The sequence below is a fragment of the Miscanthus floridulus genome, chromosome 10 (assembly GCF_019320115.1).
Source record: "Miscanthus floridulus cultivar M001 chromosome 10, ASM1932011v1, whole genome shotgun sequence".
Lineage (NCBI taxonomy): Eukaryota > Viridiplantae > Streptophyta > Magnoliopsida > Poales > Poaceae > Miscanthus > Miscanthus floridulus.
The window spans coordinates 75,970,057-75,988,302 of NC_089589.1; the positions used below are offsets into that span (position 1 = coordinate 75,970,057).

Below are 18,246 nucleotides of genomic sequence, written 5' to 3' on the forward strand. Positions count from 1 at the left end.
AACAGCTTTCAGTTTTTCTACAGCTCACAGCCCACATCAGCTTTTCCACAGCTCACAGCCCACAACAGCTTTTTCCCACAGCCACAGCTCAACCAAACAGGGCCTAATATATATGCTTTTTTATAAAAGATATCGATAAGTAAATCTACATGTTATCATTAAAATCAAGTATGGCCCTGTTCGCTTGTCTTGTAATCCGTGCTTTTTAGCTTGTTTTTTCAGCCGGAACAGCGTTTTTCTCTCACAACAAATCAGCCGGAACAGTGTTTCGGCTTGTTTTTTCAGCGAAGCGAACGGGGCCCACTGCATAAAGAATTCTATGAGGAAAGCTCTCTAAAATGGATAAAGAATAAGAATGAGAATCAAAGACAATATAACCAACAAAACAAGCTACAAATTTTAAGGATTGCTAGTTACTCACCTTAAATCAAGGAGATCATGTTAATCTTTCAAAAATCAAGCCCCTCCATGAACAATTTGGTTTAAAATTGCTGCAACATAGAGACAGAGGTGGGGAAAGAAAGACCCCTCCTCGGATGAGTGTGTTTGAGCTGAGTGAGAGAAGAATGAAGTGGTTTGGGGTTTTATACTGTAGGTAGAACACTGCCCGGTAAAAAGAAACTTACAGTGATATTGTTATTGTTGATGATAGGTTAATTTTTTGGTCCTTCAATTCTTGTCTTTATCTAATTTTGATCCCTAACTAAAACCGTCTAACTTTTTGGCACCCCCCGAGCTTGTTTTGATTGGTTTTAGACGACTCTAGGGTCAAAATTGAGGTTTTGGTAGTTGAGGTGCTAAAGTTCGACGGTTTTATAGTTTGGAGTCAAAATTAGTTGAGAGGCTAAAAATGGAATTAATCCATTTTTCTATAAAACCCAGTCCGGGAGTTGTTATGTTTAGTAGCAGCGTTAAATTATAGTGATTAGGTGAAGCACACCCGACTTGATTCCCTCTGAAAAGGCACATCTGGTTTGTTTTTTAAAGGATTTGGATTTATCTGTCACTCAGGAATCAAGGATGTTTTGCTTAACAAATGTATTCAGAATTTAATTGCCAAGCGAAGAAGAAGAAGAAGAGTAGTTTGATACTAGTAGAGTTATGAAGATCAGATTGTTGGCGTGTTGGGCCGTGCAGGTTGGACATGTTGACCATGCATGGCTGCGCTTTCTTGAGAGACACACACTCACAGATTGAGACGCCCGGCGACGCCAAACTTCCAATAATTGGTCTGCTACTTGTTACGACTCACGAACCTTAACAGTTCAACTCGATACCAATGGAGTTTGTTGTACAAATTCGGATATAATTTGGGTGTAAAATCTGAGGGGAACTAGAGGCAACACTGGGCTGTGCAGCAGCAACAGCAGGGAATGGGATCAGAGGGAGACCGGAGGCCCACATCCAACGCTATGAAATTCTGATGTCCGCCCAGCCCACTGCATAGTTCGTGACAACTACTTCTGTGCTAACTAGAGTATCAAATTCCTCTGTGCTAATTGTATATCTTTGTCACATGTCTCCCTTCATATTTTGATCTGCAACAGAACGCATCTCCACTCTCCTACCCTAAAAGAGAAATACGGAACAATGCAATTTAAAAAATGATCCAGTGCAAAACATATTTTATAATATGTACATGTGTCCTAGATAAATACAAAATATGTCCGTCGAACTAGCTACCTTTTTGAAAATCAAAAGGAGGTCAGGAAATGCATCCGGCTGATGGACATGACAAAATGTAACAAGTTTTTTTGGACGGAAAAGATGTAGAGAATTGGAGGAATTAATGGAGCATTTGTCCTACTGTTCGGCCGTGGATGGTTGGTTATCTGTCACCTAGAGCGACATGGGAGGCATGTTTTTTCTCAGTGTACGGGCGATGCGCAAACATTGCTTCTCTAAGTAATTAAGCACAATACTGTAATCTCGACTGCACAATACGGTCCGTTTTCAAGTTCCTCTATTTTTCAGTAAAATAATTTTTCAAATAGATACTACCTCTGTTATATGTTTCGTTTTAGTTTTCTACCAAGTACAACAGAGATTGTCTAAACCTGGACATAGAGTGTGTCCAGATGCATGGAACATGCTAGGAACCTAGACATCCACATTTAACATGGTAGCCTGCTTGATTGTACCATGTAGTATCTCACTCGTCCGCATTGTGCCTTGTGCGGAAATCATAACAAATGAAAGCCAGCCACGGCAAATAATTCACAGACAAGGAACTGGCATCTCATATATGTCACTGGGTAAGAACCTCTGTAGTATCAGGTACAACGGAGAATGTGTTCCAAATCTCAGAGCTCTTGAACATGTATGCATGTATGTATCTATGTCCTGAACCCGAAACCAAATCTCGGAGCTCATCCTGCGCTCAGGTCCTAGTTCGAAGGTGCTGGAGGAACATCACCATCTCCTAGAAATCCAGTTTCTGCAGCTTGTCTGACCACAGAGGAGGACAAAATAAAACGGGTTGAAACTTGACATCAGAAACTTGAAAAATCTAGCATGCATGACAGAGACATTGCTACTGGTGTACTTAAGGCACGTGAACCTCTTAAGTTTAAGTTCACCCTTTATATATGGCAAGCATTTATCAAGTAGGACCTTTTGTTCAACATTACGTGATCTGAAGTACGTGTTGGTGGTGTGCAGGTTCTAACAACTCGATGATGATTTGCGCAAACTAGTTACCAGTAAGGGGTGCCATTACTTACTGTATGTAAACAAGGAAATTGATCTGGTAAAGATATGTATCCCACAGGTGTGTGACAAGATGAAAGGGGTACCTGCAATCTGCAATGTTTTGTGACAATATATCAATTTAATGTGTGTATGTATGAACATGAAGTGCAAAATTAGGTGTTGCAAGACAAACCACCCGTAGCATAATGCAACTGAACCAACAGACGGCAAACTGAAGAAACTCTAGTCATTGTTCTAAATTCTGATTTCACACTGGTTCTGCAAATACCCAAAATACGATGTCCAAAAAAGGTGCTTTTCAGTATATATGGGGGAAAATAATTATGTAAGATTACAAGGAGATCCCCTTTCCACAATTATTTTTAGTGTTAAGAGCCACTACATACTACAATTAATAAGTAGGAAAACAAATTGCCAGAAAAGTGTAATCAGTGGAACATTACTGTCTATACGATGAACTAGTTTCTTCAGTCTAAAAAGGGCTCTGAATTCCTGGTTGCAAAAGTAACATAAGGCACTCTTTTGCCACAACACATTTCTTACATCGAAGCAGACTGTCATCGAAGACACCAATAATAGCCTGCTTGGTAGTTAGACATGTCATGTGGAGAAAGATTGCCCATAGACCAGGTGTCCATGTTGCCCGATAGGCCTTCCAATAAAAATGCGACCAAGAATGGCATGTCAAGGTCATTTAATCCTTGGACATAGTCACTTTCTGGATGATGAATGACCCTGAAATTGCCAAATAAAAAACAAATAACAAAGATAAGCTGATTGTATTATCTGTGACATAGTCAATCTGCCAAAAAAGAGAACATGGTATCAAAAGTCATGTTTAAACCAACAGCGTTGGATTTCTACAAATGAGAATTTTTGTTAAAGAATAAAAGAAACAAGTTACCATAGGACAAGGAAAATAAACACATAATTACAATTATTTCATCTTAGTCTAAAGATAATTGGAACTTAATACAGGTGCTGCACTAGCATGAAGACCAAATACTTGCAAATCCTAGAAATAATGAAGTCGTGATTGTTAAGACATAATTGTTTCATGTGTCAATGAAATTGAGAAAATTTTGCTAATGTGATCAACTTACTATGATAGTGCCACAACAGAAGATATATGATACAACTCATGTATAATTCCATTTAACCACACAAATCGCTTAGATGGAAACTCAACAATGCATTTGATGGTTTGCCAATTAGTTTTACAAAATTGGTTGTATTCAAAGAATTTCCCCACATTCTATTTTAGCAAACCAACAAGAGATCGGGACTTTGTGCAAAATTGCATCCACTTAATCGTGCTTTCCCACCAAAACACATAAGAGTTGCTATAGATAAAGATGAATTTCACAGAATCATGTATTTCCACATGAACAAGAAGTACTTGGTCAACTCCACAAGGAGGAAAATCATGAATCAAAATGTGAAAAGGGCACATTTTTTTCAGTAAACAAGCAATAAAAATGGGCCATCCAAGTGACACCTTACCATGTATAGAGAATGTGTTCCAGAGATTTCTAAAAATGCAGGTCCTGGGAAAAAAAGCAACATCAGGTAGAGTGTTACAAGAATAAGATAATGGCCCAAGCCTGGTCCAAACTTCAGAACGGTCTTACACTTGATTTAGACCGACTTGGCAGTTGAGGAACTTCGGTGCACTACACAGAAGGCTAACTTTGGGAGAAATTGTTCTTGAGAGTCCTAGCTTCTCAATTTAAGTGTAGGTTCTGCTTTTGCATGACCTCCTGCAAAATCCTCTCTGTTGCTAATGCTTCAGAGAACTTAATTTGAAGAACCTGAAATAATGTCAGAAGCACTAGTTGCCAAGCAATCTTGACCATTACTAGACAGTGGTCAGCATGTATTTAATTTTTCCACAACAAGGCATCATGAGAGGAAAGAATAAATAAAGGAAAGCAATTAGAAGCACTAGTTCTTGAGGCCACAAGAAGCTTCCAAGAGACACATATCTAAACCGGTAGAACACAGGTTATAGCATGATAAGGTTCAGCTTATTCGGTGTCCAACTTGCATGCACTATGTAAAGTGCGCATATCATGAGTTAACTAAAAATATTTCAACCATGCAAAACAAGCCTGCAGTAGAAACTACGGTTGTCCATTTGAAATTTGTGTTAGCTATACGAAGCAACACCTAAGCTTCAAACACAACCATGCTTGCATGCCGCTTATTTTTCATATTTGTTGGCTACTCCTCAGAAACTCCATCAGCAAGAGTGTTGGCCATAGCCTCTCCATCATCAACAACCTCCTCATCATCTTCATTAGCTGGGACATCATCTCCATCTAGGGGAGCAGCAGAAATAGCAACATTGCCATCACCATTCTCTCTTTCTTCCTCTTCCTCTTCATTGTCCGCAACTGCCAGCAAAAAGTTTTGTTACCTTAGACATATTATGACGAGTTCGGCATTGTATAAGATAATAACAACTTATGATGCACTAAGTGCTTTAAATATACAATATAACTTCTTTATTTTTTTTATTCATATGACTCGGAAACGAATGTGTCAGCATGTAAGGTAATGCGTGTTACTGTGCGCACCATTCTCTTGTTCTTGTGGAACAGGAACAATGTAGATCCTCTTAACAGAAATGACAAAAATCCTGCAGTATTAACTTGTTACTACTTTTACATAACAACCATTGTTGGTAATTTGGAAAGGAGAGACAAAACAAAACATATATACATCGAGTGAGGAAGAGTGAGTGAGAGAGAGAAGTTGAAGGACTCACTCCCATGGAACTTCCCCAAGGAAGAAACGATCACCATCCACGTTATCATAGAAAAGAATGAAGTTGTTTTCATCTGATGCCCCATCAACTTCATTGTTTACTAACCCATTAAGTTCACATGATGGCACTACAAAATTGAAGAAAAACGAATAAATTAGTATTGCCATATTCGAACTTGATTATATATATTTTTAAACTGTGATGTACGTATGTGGTTGTGTGTCCTTAAATAAATTTATAATGATTTTGTAAGAAATCTATAGTTGTGTTACATGAAAAATGGAAGTGAATCCAATACCACTTACTCTATAGAAGAACACTTTTGATAGATGAAGTATTTGTAAAAGTAGAAAGTGGGAGGCACCTAACCTTATAATTCTATATTAAGAAAAAAAAAAGGTGCCAAAAAATAGAGCCAAACATGACTTCAACCTAGGAAATGGAGCTGTGCACCCATCATACCTCCAGCTACGCTCACAGTTGATGCACAATTATGGTAGTCTACTATTTGTTTTCCACTTCAAGAGAAAATCAGAAAAAACATTATATAATAGATCCTCTGAGTGCATGATCCCAATTAAAAGATGTAATTTTACAAGATACTCTAATGTCAATTCTTGCCCCTCATGATTTTGCATACATCAGAAGAAAGAAATTGACTCAAGATTTTCGAAGATTACATATGTGCCATAATTACTAGATAGTATTTATAATCTAGATCCTCTATAAATTGGTTGCTAGGGTGATATAAGTTAGAAACTAGGATATCAATCTTTGTGTAAACAAGTATGTTGAATTGGATGGATCATAGTCAAAGATTTATTCAATAAATGCTACAAATCCAAGTGAATCAAGAACAACTACATCGACATATTGACCAAAGATGTGTATGGAGAAGTTTTACTTACTAGAATAGTTGTTGCCTAATCTTTTTAAGGTGAAGGACAACGAGGCGTAGTTCTGGTGAGTGGCCAGATTTATCTTCCTCCCAACAACTTCACCTTGCATGAAAACCTTCACAAACCTTGATGGTGAGAATCTAGGACGCACCTCAACCTCAGGCGTAACAGAAGTATTGGTACTCTTGATCTCATCCATAAGAGATTAGTGCCGGACTCCTAGTACGCTCTGATATATATCTATTAAGATGCCCAAATTAGTTGTCACTAGGAAAAATTGCATATCTTGTGTCAAAGAGAGAATGATGATTCTAATATTGAAAAACTGGAAACAAATGAAATGTAGGGATGCAAGGTTTCTCCTAACCTTGACAGATGATATCTGTGCAGATCACAATAGGCATACCTAGTCGAATGCCAACTGTGGGTATTTATAACACATGGAGTGACCCTACTATTAAATGAAGTTCAGCTAGCATAGCCATTTTTCACAACTACCCTTGTATAATATAGTATTTAAAAAAAATATTCCAAGATAGCTAGTCTTTTCATCTGCACACATATATATATATATATATATATATATATATATATTTTTTCAATAGTATAAGGGGCTCAATTGAAAATATGTGGTTGACTTGCAAGTATATCTATAACATTTAATGTCCTATGAATATATTTCAGCATATCTTACTCTTTAAAAAAAGTTACATTGCATTTGTATTACATAATAATTGACCTTCACCAGTACATATGCAGCCACACGGTTTGTTGTCTTCTTTACGTGTAGAAAACAAATCAACTGGTTTTCTTAAGTTACTTTCTTAAACTCCATAGCATGGGGATGAAACCGGTTTGTCTGTATTATATGGTTTTTTCCTTCATAGGTTCTACGCTTTTGTAGAATTTTCTCTTTATTTTACAATAAATACAAATCATATCTCATCATATGTTTATGAAAATCAATATTCCAACTTGTATTGAATATATTGCTCCACAATTGATACAAATTGTGCATTGTAGAAAAATTTCCACTTGAAGTACCAATCCACAAAAATTTCAATACTTCCTGTTGTTGTTCACAGATTAATTAAATTCATCATTGTTTCACTAAAAAACATGATAAAACAATTCTGTTAGGTAAAATCTAGGATCCAATATTGCTCTATTGCACTTGTATTGGTGTCGTATTATGAAAAGTGATCATTGATCACTCTTTGGGTTCAATCACCCTGTTCGCTTGTTGGTTTCAGCCAGACTTATTCAACCAGCCAACAGTGTTTTTCTCTCACAACAAACCAGCACCAGCCAGCCCAAACAAGCTCAGAAACCAACCAGCGAACAAGCCAAATATTCAACTAACATATAGTAGGCGGATACATAATTTTAATTGAAATATAATATTTTTTTTAGATTTCCATGCATATATTAAACTAGTCATGGGGAGGAGAAATGACAAAAAAATGAACAAGAGACAGATTTGTAATTATGTAGATCATGGTAAATACGTAATCAGTGTAATCGAATTAGTGAAATTAAATAATATTGTTAACTATACTAAGGTTTCTTAATTTTCAAGTGTAAGAAACAATTTAAATATGTTTTACATTTTGTATATAATAGTAGCATCATATAATCTACCAACACTAAGGAAAGGCGGACACTATATGGCTAATTAAACATTAGTTTGCACAAAACAAACAAAATGAAAAAGCTCACTTTCAATCAAGATTTCCTTTATCTATTACGCTAGGTATAATTTATAGAGAATTAAAAAGAGACCATTTTATAGTAAACACTAAGAACAATAAGACCTAGTTGAAAAATCTAATAATTTATCACCATGCTATCAAAGTTCATCACAAGTGGTTGGGTAAAATCATTAGGCTAGTCTAACCATCTTGCCTTGCATAATATGTTACTCAACTGTAGTGCCCGACACAAATAATTTGTCTTCTATATATTAACTTGATGGTTGGGAACTTCATTGCTTTATTGATCCATTGCTCATACTGATGATTGCACCTTTAGGAATGTCCCAACCATTTGTTCATACATTGACAAGGAGTCCAATTCACATAAACCTTCTATCAAGTATGCCCAAAAAACAAAAATAGCCTTGATTATGATACCCTCTTTCAATTCACATGCTTCAAGTCACTTTGTGTTGAACCATAATTTCCATTGTATATTGAAGCCAACACTAGTACAATTGTTTTTCGTTGGGATTAGATGTTATAAAATTTTGTGGAGGTATGGAGACCAAGTGTTGCTCGGGATTCTTAAGGGTTGAAAGATATTTGGAGATGTGCATGTTCTAGTGTTGTATAGAAAAATAAGAATATGGAATAATAAATTTAAGATATAGGAATTTCATAGTAATCATTGTTTTTGTTAGCAAATAGCACCACTACTTGACCACAATCCCTAAGGTTTGAAGTGGTAAAGGTTTTGGAGGGTCACACAAAGGAAAGACTTGCGAACCAACTGTCGTGTCCATCTTTGTAGCACCACCACATGTGACTTTTTTCTTAGTAAACTAAATATGGTTTAGATGTTAAGACAAACCATTATTTAGTTTGTGATAGAGTTAGGATATGCACACCATTTACTTGAAACTTAAGAATACCAAGAACTAGGGTGGGCATTCATTTATGATCAGAAATTCAGTTTGTTATTTCAAGAAATATTCTGTCCCCTTAAAATGAACTGGATTAATGACAAAAGTTTTGGTGACCGATGGTTTGGAATTTTCTATTGGTTAGTATTTCGGTTAGGAGAAAGGTCACTAACAATAGGAGTGTGTGATTGTGCTTACGTAGCATGGCGGGATCCAAAAGTGCTAGGAGCTGAGGTCTAGGGTATTGGAGTGCTGAGTAGTGAATGGCATAGGACCAATGTAGTTGGTGAGGTGGCGAGCTGTGCAACCACTGGGAGTGTTGGGTTGCTTGGAGGTGACCAACTACGTGTGGGTACCGAAAAGCGTCTATTTGCCAAATGGTCCTCGACAAGCTACAAGTTGTAGCCTATAGGCTATCTATTGGACTAGGTGGTCTACGCGTGTCAACCGAGGTCATGTCTAGCTCGGCGCCTAGACGAGAGGGGCAACATCCTAGGGCCTAGGCCAAGAGGGGACCCACAATATCGCATATATACATCACGCAACCACACTTTGCTGCTCTCCTATTGCTAAGTGGCCTTGCCACTCAGGAAATTTTGTGCCTTCACATAGTTTCTCATTATCAATCCATTGTGTATTATTAGTTAATTTCTTAGCATGTTAGATTAATAGATTGTTAGAGTTTCTAAACTTCTAATTCTATGTATTTGTTAGTTATTTTCTTAGCCAATTATTTCTCTATTATCTAGGATATGTACCTAGATGTGAAACATGAAGAACAAAATTACTCTAATTGTGTATTATGCTAATATGTCAAGTAAGATTCTAAGACTGGAGTTTTATGCATCAAGAAATGTTCAAACGAGTTTTGTTTTATAGGTCTGGAGAATTATTATCGATGGAGTTGTGGGAAGTTTGGCTTTTAGCTAAGATAATCATTCTTGTTTCATTTGAATACTCTTTTAGTTTATATTGTCATCATTTTTTCAAGAATTAAGTACATGTGACTAGTACTACTATATTATTTATCATGTTGCAAGTAAAAAAGAATATTTGGTCAAAAGGACCATATTATCTCTTCTACCCTAGGGCTCTCAAACTACAAAGCCAGCCTTGACCAGGGTTGATGGGTGAGCTGTAGGTGGGTTGAGTAGCTCAAGGGTGGTGACAGAGCGAAATGAATAATGCCTAGGTTAAACCTTGGGCTAATCAAACATTGTTCGAAGCTCTTCGGGCTACTTGGTTAACTAAGTATGATGACCAAAGTAAAGAAAATTAAATCATTATTCTAGGACCAAAACCCAATTGGGATTTTAGTTTTTAGGGTTTGGTGTCACATAATACTGAGTTGGTATGCAAGATGATATTTGAAAAGGGGGAAACATGATAAACACAATGTAGTTAACAAGTCATATATCTACCTTATTTATCACTGCTGAGATCAATGCTGACAACATGTTTCTTCCTTTCTAGATTTTTTTCTTACATAACGATCAAAATTATATGCACATTGATTAGGAAACAACAACGGTACAACATAACTCACATAGATACTAGCTCCCTCACTTAATAGTTAGTACAAGAAGAAAAGTACATAATTTGGAGCTATATATGCCAAAACAAGAGATGTGCAAGGATATGGTGCATATATGCTCATGTCCTTGTGACCACTTGCTTGAAGAGTGCCTTCAGTCATTTGTTGGTTCTTTGGTTTTATATTTTCTGTCACCTTCACCTTGACCTGAAAAGAAATTGTGTAACAACCATATCATGGTATAAGCAACATTGATTCATGAATGGTAGTCACTGTCGTCTTTATCTATACCTAATATTAAAAAGGCAAAATTCCTCTCCACCTTGTTTTTCATTTGGCCCATTGTTTCGGCCCAACTAGAAGCCCACTCACTCGCCCCGCTCGCACTCGCACTCCTCCACGCATGTCACCACCACTCTGTCCTCTCCAAAAAACACACCACCACCGCCACTCGATACCTGGTTGACTGTGGGTCAAGAAGACATATGTGGCGTTGGGAGTCAATTGGATGGCCATCACGTGGCTCTGTTTCTTGTCCACCATCGCGGTAGGGGAGGGGGAGTGCCGGCGTGGTGGTGTGCGTCTAGGAGGCCGCCGGGATGGTGCTCTGGTGGGTAGGGTTCACTACCATGTGGCGAAGGTCAAGCTCGGCCTGGCGAGCATGACGGTGAAGATCTGGGTGGCAGAGACGAGTTGGTGGCGGTGGTCGACGAGGACAGATGACAGGTGGCAGTGGAGCTCAGGCGAGCTTTGGAGGAAGGCGATGGAGCACTAGATTGGCATCGTGGAGCGGTCTGCTGGATGTGAGTTGAGCTTGTGGTGCTGAGGGAGAAGATATCATGGCCTGGGAGGTCTCTAGAGAGGAGATCGGGTCGACGGCAGTGGCCTCGGCCATGGCGTTAGTGGCGTTTGGGGTGGCTCTAGAGCGAGGGAGGGGATGCAGGCAGGGCCGATGTGGCGGCGATGAGTGTGCATGGTCCTCAGGGCCAACATATATAGGGCAGAGAATGGAGCGGAGGGCCCGAGATGGAACTTGTGCATCCGCTAATGACGCCGGGCATGGAGGCCCCTGATTGTGGCGTGCGAGAAGAAAAAGGAAGGGGCGGGGGTGATGGAGGCGTGATTCGTGGCACCTTGACTGGACAGAGGAGAAGGGGGCACACCTAGCTGGAGTAGCGGCTCGGTGCTTCTCCTCGGCCGAAGAAGGAAAGGAGCAGGAAGAATTTGGAAAAAGGAGGGAGGTAGGGGATGACAACGCGGGGGCCCACTCGGCAGCGAGGGAGAGGGTGGGCTGCTGCTAGCTCTTGGGCTGTGGCCAAATCGGAAGACGAGGGGCATGGTGAGCTCTCTGCATGGGCTGGCAGGGCGGGATCGCGAGGATGGGCCGAAAGGCTTGCGACCCAGGAGGGTGGAGAAGAGGAGTTCGCGGGGCTCAGGAAAGAAAAAAGGGAGCAAGCTGTCGGTGGGCTTTTGGCCCAAGAAGAGAAAATGCGGTAGCCCAAGCCAAAAAGAGGTAGGATGGAATAATATGTGCACGGTGACATAGACTTTGTCAATGTCAACAAAGAGGATAATCAATCTATGCTTATAGGTAGTTGAGCACACCAAGGATAGTGGAGGTCAGGATGAGACAACTACGAGTGAGCGGATGCTGATTTGGAAGTTGAAAGCGCATAACAACCCGTTGTAACTCACGAGCACTTTTGCTAGTATATCTAAAAAATGAATGGTAGTCAATCTAGGAACATGTGTAACAAAACAATATATTGCAATTACCTTTGTCACTTTGTGCTGGGTTTCGGACAATGTACAATCTTTTAGCAGACGCTAGGAATAATCTGTAGAAAATGCACAGCAACATTATTTTCCCCACTTTGGGATAACTCCTCGCATTTCCATGCTATATTTTCTAAATTTTAAAATCTATATATAATACATGAAAATAATTTTAAATATGATTATTCCTAATCTGTTAACCATCATGATTTTCCTAGTTATTTTTTGTCATGTGCAAAGTATACTATATTTTTCAGTAGTCCAAAATTTTAGTGAACTCAGCAATCTGAATTACAGAAATGGTGAGTTGTCATTTTGCAGTAACATTAATGCAGGCCAAGAATCCATTCCAGAATATCTATATATAATATTAATATTAAGATTATATTAAACCATGATATATATATAATTAATGTAGTTGGCGGATGGCAAGCAATCGGCTGCAGCTACTTACTCCCATGGAACGTCACCAACCAGCATTCGGTCACCCTCAAAGTCTTCATACAGGAATATGAACTTGTCACTATTAGGAGCATCTTTTTCTGCCGTGCCTGCACCTGAACAGTCTGCGGCTGCATTTGCAGAATGAAATCCATTTTTTAAAAAACAATCAATGAGACATGTCACCATGGTAGAGAAATTGCAATCCAACTTTGAAGCAATAAATAACTAATATAATATACTATAATAGTTCTCAAAGCAACCACTACCTCTAACCTTTTTTTTTTGGAACCAGTACCTCTAACATTTTTTTTTTTTGCGAATCAGTACCTCTAACAATTACAATTGATAATCTTTTGTTGTTGTTGTTATTATTCAGTCTTGTGTTGTCGTTAGGCTTCACTTTTTTGTTTTTATATTAATAATATATATAGTGGGCAGCTGTCTCCTGCCTATTCGTTTTTAAAGAAAATAGACATAAATAATAAATGCATAGACTAAGGACTGATTGGGCTAGTATTGATCCAATTGGGCCACTCAGTTCCAAGATGTCCTTAAAAAACTTAGCTGGGCCATGGGCTGGTTGGGCTAATCTTAACCGAACTGGTCCAACTCAGTTTATGGGCTTGGTCTGATTGGGCGAATATTAATTCAAATTGGGCCACTCAGTTTGAGGATTCCTCTCCAGAAGTAAAAATAAATAAAACAAGTTTTAATTTTGCAGGGGGTAGTTTGGTTGTACTTACGGCAGAAGAAGTTTGTTGTCATGTTGGTGAGCACCCTGGAGAGGGAGTCGTAGCCGCCTTGGGCCCTCAGGTTGATCTTCCTGCCAATCGCGTAGCCCTCCATGTGCACCTTGGCGAACATGTTGGCCGGCGCCGGCCGTAGTGTCGCCACCACCGTGCTGTCCGTCATCGGTGGCGCCGCCACGTTCTTCTCGCCGCCGGCTGCGGCGTGCGTCGTCGTCGTGCTTTCGGGTCCGTCGGCGGCGGTGGCGCCAGTCTTGGTTACTTGCATGGCGGTGACGATGTTGCGCCGGGTGGTGTGCACCGGCGGCCAGCCGACGGCCGACGGCGATGTGGCCACACGGTCATCACTGTTGACATGATCGACAGGGGGAAAGATTATTAGACAGCTAAACGGTAAGCGGAACATATACGTGGTAGAGCTTATAAGCTCCTTATGGTCAAAGTAAGCTGAAATTAACAGTCAAACATCACGTTTTTCAGTAGCTTATTCTGGTCACGTTTATTCTCACATCTCCTATTTATACTAAAAAATAGAAGCTGGATCAGACCAGCTTATTTTGACCGCCGCTTTTACTCTATTTGTGCAGCTTATCTAGGAGACGCTTCTCAGATAAGCTGTACCAAACAGGGCCTATACTCCCTCCAGGTTAGTAAAGGAAGTCGTTTTGGATAAGATTTGAGTCAAACATTGAGAATATAAATCATGAATAACTTTTAAGGTGTTGAGTTTGAAAATGTGAAAACCATATGAATATATTTGTCTTGAAAAAATACTTTCATAAAAATATATTTCACTTTTCAATAAATATTTTTATAGAAATAAGAAGTTAAAGTTATGCTTTAGAGACCATGACGCTTTTTAAAACGACTTCTTTTACCGATTCGGAGGGAGTACTGAGACAGTAAGTTGTCAATCGTCTGAAGTAAATTTTAGTAGTTCAAAGATTATTTAGACACTCCGATCGATCCTATAGTAGTATTATAGAATGAAAAGGGTGAAGGAAGCACATGATGAGGCCATCGCATGCATGGCCACAAAGCACAGCTGTTCAATTATTGATGAGAGAGCTACAGAAACTGTAGTTAGCAGCAGCACACATCCATATAGGGACGGGACGGGGACCCAAAAAGTGGATTTTATGGAAAAGACTGCACCTGCAGCTAGCAGCTAGCAGAGGGCCGGGCCAGGCAGCCATGGCATGCCTGCTGCGCTCACCATCATTGCTGCCCTGCACGGCTGCAACCCCACCATGCATGCACACCACCCCTTCCCTCTTGCAGCTCCGGCCTAAAGATCTCGTCTACTACTCCGTCAGATGTACGTACGTCCTGCTCGCTCTCGTCAGTCGTCTCTGTCATCGTCGTCTCGCCAAGTCGCCATGGCCTCCCTCTGCATGCTCTGCTGCTCCATATAACGGTCCCAAAAGAACAAGAGAGCCATCCATTCTCTGCTCTGTTCAGTTTGCCCCCACACATTGTAAGCTACTGAGTATAGCTACTTATTAATCACTGGACGACTGCCGTTCATGGTCCAGCTAGTGTGTAAGGACCATGGCCATATACCTAAACCTACCTTGTTTTCCTATGTACGTTTGGCTCCCTTCTTTGCATGCATTGTGTTTGCAAAAATGCAATGTCTGTATGGAATTAATATCAACGTGCATGCTCTTCTCTATTTGCATGGTCCATGGTGGTTACTCTTATATGGAAGTTTCTTAATTATGGAAAACTAAAATGTTTCTCTTTTCTTGCATTTTTTATTTGTGTCATTGAATTAGTTTCATCCAAGTGGAAGAATCCATTACTTTTTTTACTAGGACCTCTCTTCTAATAAATTTGAAAATTTTATCTTGGTTTTCCTCCAAAGAGAAATAAAAAATGAATAATTCTTCATAGTTTAGACAATTGAAAGAAATATAATAGGGCATGGGCCAACCTATGACTTTGAAAATGTGTAAAAATTAATTAGTTGATGAGAGACTTTATTGGTGAGAAATAGGACAGTGGGTGAAATCAAATACTCTATCCATCCTAATATATAAGAAATTTAAGTTTATCCTAAGTTAAAGTATCAAAGGTTTGACCAAAACTTATAGAAAAAGGTCACACCAACAATAACATTTACAATATCAATTGACCATCATTAGATATATACAGTGTGAAATATGTTTTATATTTTACCTCTTTGACGTGGTAGATGATATCTTTCTCTATAACTTTGGTCAAATTTAGGATACATAGTTTGACTTACAACAAACTCAAGTCCCTTGTATTTTAGAACAGAGGGAGTATTTCTTATACAAGGAAAGCACATATATATATGTATCTAACTTGATACTAATATGCATGCATTTATTTTTGTAAAAAAATTATGCATGCACTCTAAAGTTAAGTATTCCATACATCCCAACACAGGAGGATTTTTGAGTTTGTTCTATTGTTTGACTAGGTTTATTTAAAAGAGTATTAACATCCAACACATCAAGTAATAAGTAAGCTTCAAAAATATATTTCACAATAGATCCATTTATGCTCGTTTGTCATCGGAAATGTTACTGTTTTTTTTTCAATAAACTTAGTCAAACTTAAAGGTTTGACTCAGGACAAGCTCAGAAATACTTTTATTTTCCCATGGAGGGAGAAATACTTTAAAAAGTTTTTTGTAATATTATTATTATTTTAATAAACTTGGTCAAACCAAAAATAAATTTGAGTTAGGAATAGCTCAGAAATACTAGTAGTTGCATCTGTTATATGTACATTTAGAAACTTCACGTAGTTCTCCTCGATCTTGAGCTCTTGGATATATAAGAATCTGTTTGCAATATATCATTTATAAACGTAGTTCTAAGCACACGACGACTAGCTTGCAGAATATACTAATCATCGATGACTGGTTCAAAATGTTAATGATTGCAATCATTTGTACGTAGATCACTTTGATCCTCCTTTTTTCCACTACACTGCATACATTCTATGCGTCATGATTGCAAATCTATAGACTATGGCCCTTTGTATCCTCATATGCATGTTTATAAGCCCATGTGAAATCATGTTTGCTTGATAAAATGAGAATAGACTGGAGGAAACATTGTCTTTTTTTCATCCCTAAGAAGTGCCCAAATATATCACAAACTGCAAACCTCCTCTAACAATGCTAGACGCAGTCCCAAAATCAAATCCATCATGCATGAAAATGAAATGATGTCACATTTTTAGAAGTACAACAATTGACCTAGCTAACCAGCAAAACTTATCCATATGAAGTTCAAGGTCAAACATGGATCATAAACATATGCAGTGCTTTAATTTACTGATGTGTAGAAACTGATGTACGTAGCCATGCAGAAATACTTCACTGGGTTTCAGCGTATCTCACCTTGACATGTAAGTGGTAGGAGGCGTCCGGTCTTGCTCGGCAGCAGCCTGCTGCCGTGCGGCGAGGCTCCATGGATGCATGAAGCCAGTCAGGCTCGGCATGAACGCCGTTGCCCAGCCACCTCCTCCTGATCCTGATGATGCCGTCAAATCACCGACATGATGGCGGTGCCCTGCGGTAATCACATTTGCAGTGGTGGTGCCGCTGTTCATGAAACGAATGTTGTCCTTGTCATCACGGCTGCCCTGTCGACCACCATAGCTCTCCTTGCTTCCATCACAGCTGGATGCGTCGCAGCCGCCGCCACCACCATGAGACAAGGAGATGCCAAGACTGAGGTCCAGATGTCCATGGAAGCAAGTGTTGCTGGAGCTTTCTTCCTTTCCCCTGATGGCCGCTGTTGCGGTTGCGGTGATGGTAGTATTAGCTGATCTCTCCTGCCTTCCAAGAGGCGGCGTCTCAAATGATACTAGATTCAGCATAAGGACTATGTGGATGAGCTAGCTAGCTGAGAGTGGAAGTGGAAGAGAGCTAGCAAGGAGAAGAGTGAGGTGTGCAGCACAAGGAGTGAGAGAGTGAGTGTGGTGAGGGTTGAGGAAGGGTTTATGGTTAGAGAATAAGTATGTCGGCAGAATATAAGATGGTGCGGGACTACAGTGCTGATGGTGGATGGATATAACTTGTACAGGTATCACCAAGATATATGGATCCATGGGGCGAATGAGATGGAGAAGGGAGGAGCAATGATTCCAAACAAGATTCTGTCAAAAGATGGAAATATGATGTGCAAGAGAGCCACATGTACATGTGCCCGTTCTACATAGGTTACTAGTTCCATCATGTTGTTTTGTGTACCCTAGAGATACATCATTTTTCTCCTAATTATATATGTGGTAGCCATGGGTATCATAATTTTCAGAAGTAAAAATACCAAAGACTACCAGACGTGCACCTTTCATGGTGCCAATCTAGTTTTTCTCCACCTTGGGCTGGCTCCTGGTTCCTGCTGTTGGAAGTGATTCTCTATTGTTTCGTTCTCGCAGATAGATAACTGCATGATGGTTAAGAATCAGGGATTGTTTTCTGTATTTGTTTCCCCACCTCCTATGGTTCTTATTGATTCAGAAAGCGCATTCTGACAGTGAAAACTAGCAAATATGAAATCAAAAGTTTGTGCCCATAGCAGTGAAACTATGGCCTTTCATGAGGTCCTACTTTTCTGAAAATGAAAACTTGCAAATATGAACTTGGCCACACAAGTATTTAGTTTTTGGCGGGAATCAAAATGAGATCCTGCTATGTTCAAAATAAATTGGCCGGGCTAAAAACAGATGCGCGCTTGCACTGTGTATATATATAAGCACCC

The 18,246-nt window shown here is 39.3% G+C and overlaps 2 protein-coding genes across 2 annotated transcripts; both read right to left on the reverse strand.

Moving 5' to 3' along the window:
* Positions 1-4,935: 4,935 nt before the first annotated feature.
* LOC136487410 (putative auxin-responsive protein IAA29) lies at positions 4,936-6,580 on the reverse strand. The gene is made up of 4 exons (XM_066484566.1): positions 6,391-6,580; positions 5,483-5,609; positions 5,292-5,353; positions 4,936-5,108 (listed from the first exon to the last, which is right to left on the reverse strand). The coding sequence occupies exons 1-4, from the start codon at positions 6,578-6,580 to the stop codon at positions 4,936-4,938; spliced, it is 552 nt and encodes a 183-aa protein (XP_066340663.1).
* A 3,848-nt stretch (positions 6,581-10,428) lies between these two features.
* On the reverse strand, positions 10,429-17,452 carry LOC136484912 (auxin-responsive protein IAA27-like). The gene is made up of 5 exons (XM_066481885.1): positions 16,881-17,452; positions 13,499-13,848; positions 12,766-12,883; positions 12,312-12,373; positions 10,429-10,742 (listed from the first exon to the last, which is right to left on the reverse strand). Exons 1-5 carry the CDS (start codon positions 17,360-17,362, stop codon positions 10,690-10,692), a joined length of 1,065 nt encoding a protein of 354 aa, XP_066337982.1. The 5' UTR covers positions 17,363-17,452; the 3' UTR covers positions 10,429-10,689.
* Positions 17,453-18,246: the final 794 nt, after the last annotated feature.

Bases quoted from the DNA above. Each gene is read 5' to 3' on its own strand.
- LOC136487410 (XM_066484566.1), bottom strand. From the start codon at position 6,580: ATGGATGAGATCAAGAGTACCAATACTTCTGTTACGCCTGAGGTTGAG. The intron at 5,354-5,482 runs GTGAGTCCTTCA...TTAATACTGCAG, and splicing joins CTTGGGGAAGTTCCATGGGA to GATTTTTGTCATTTCTGTTA. The intron at 5,109-5,291 runs GTGCGCACAGTA...TTTTGCTGGCAG, and splicing joins TCCACAAGAACAAGAGAATG to TTGCGGACAATGAAGAGGAA.
- LOC136484912 (XM_066481885.1), bottom strand. From the start codon at position 17,362: ATGCTGAATCTAGTATCATTTGAGACGCCGCCTCTTGGAAGGCAGGAG. The intron at 12,884-13,498 runs GTAAGTACAACC...CTGCAAATGCAG, and splicing joins GACAACAAACTTCTTCTGCC to CCGCAGACTGTTCAGGTGCA. The intron at 12,374-12,765 runs GTAAGTAGCTGC...CATTTTCTACAG, and splicing joins GTTGGTGACGTTCCATGGGA to ATTATTCCTAGCGTCTGCTA.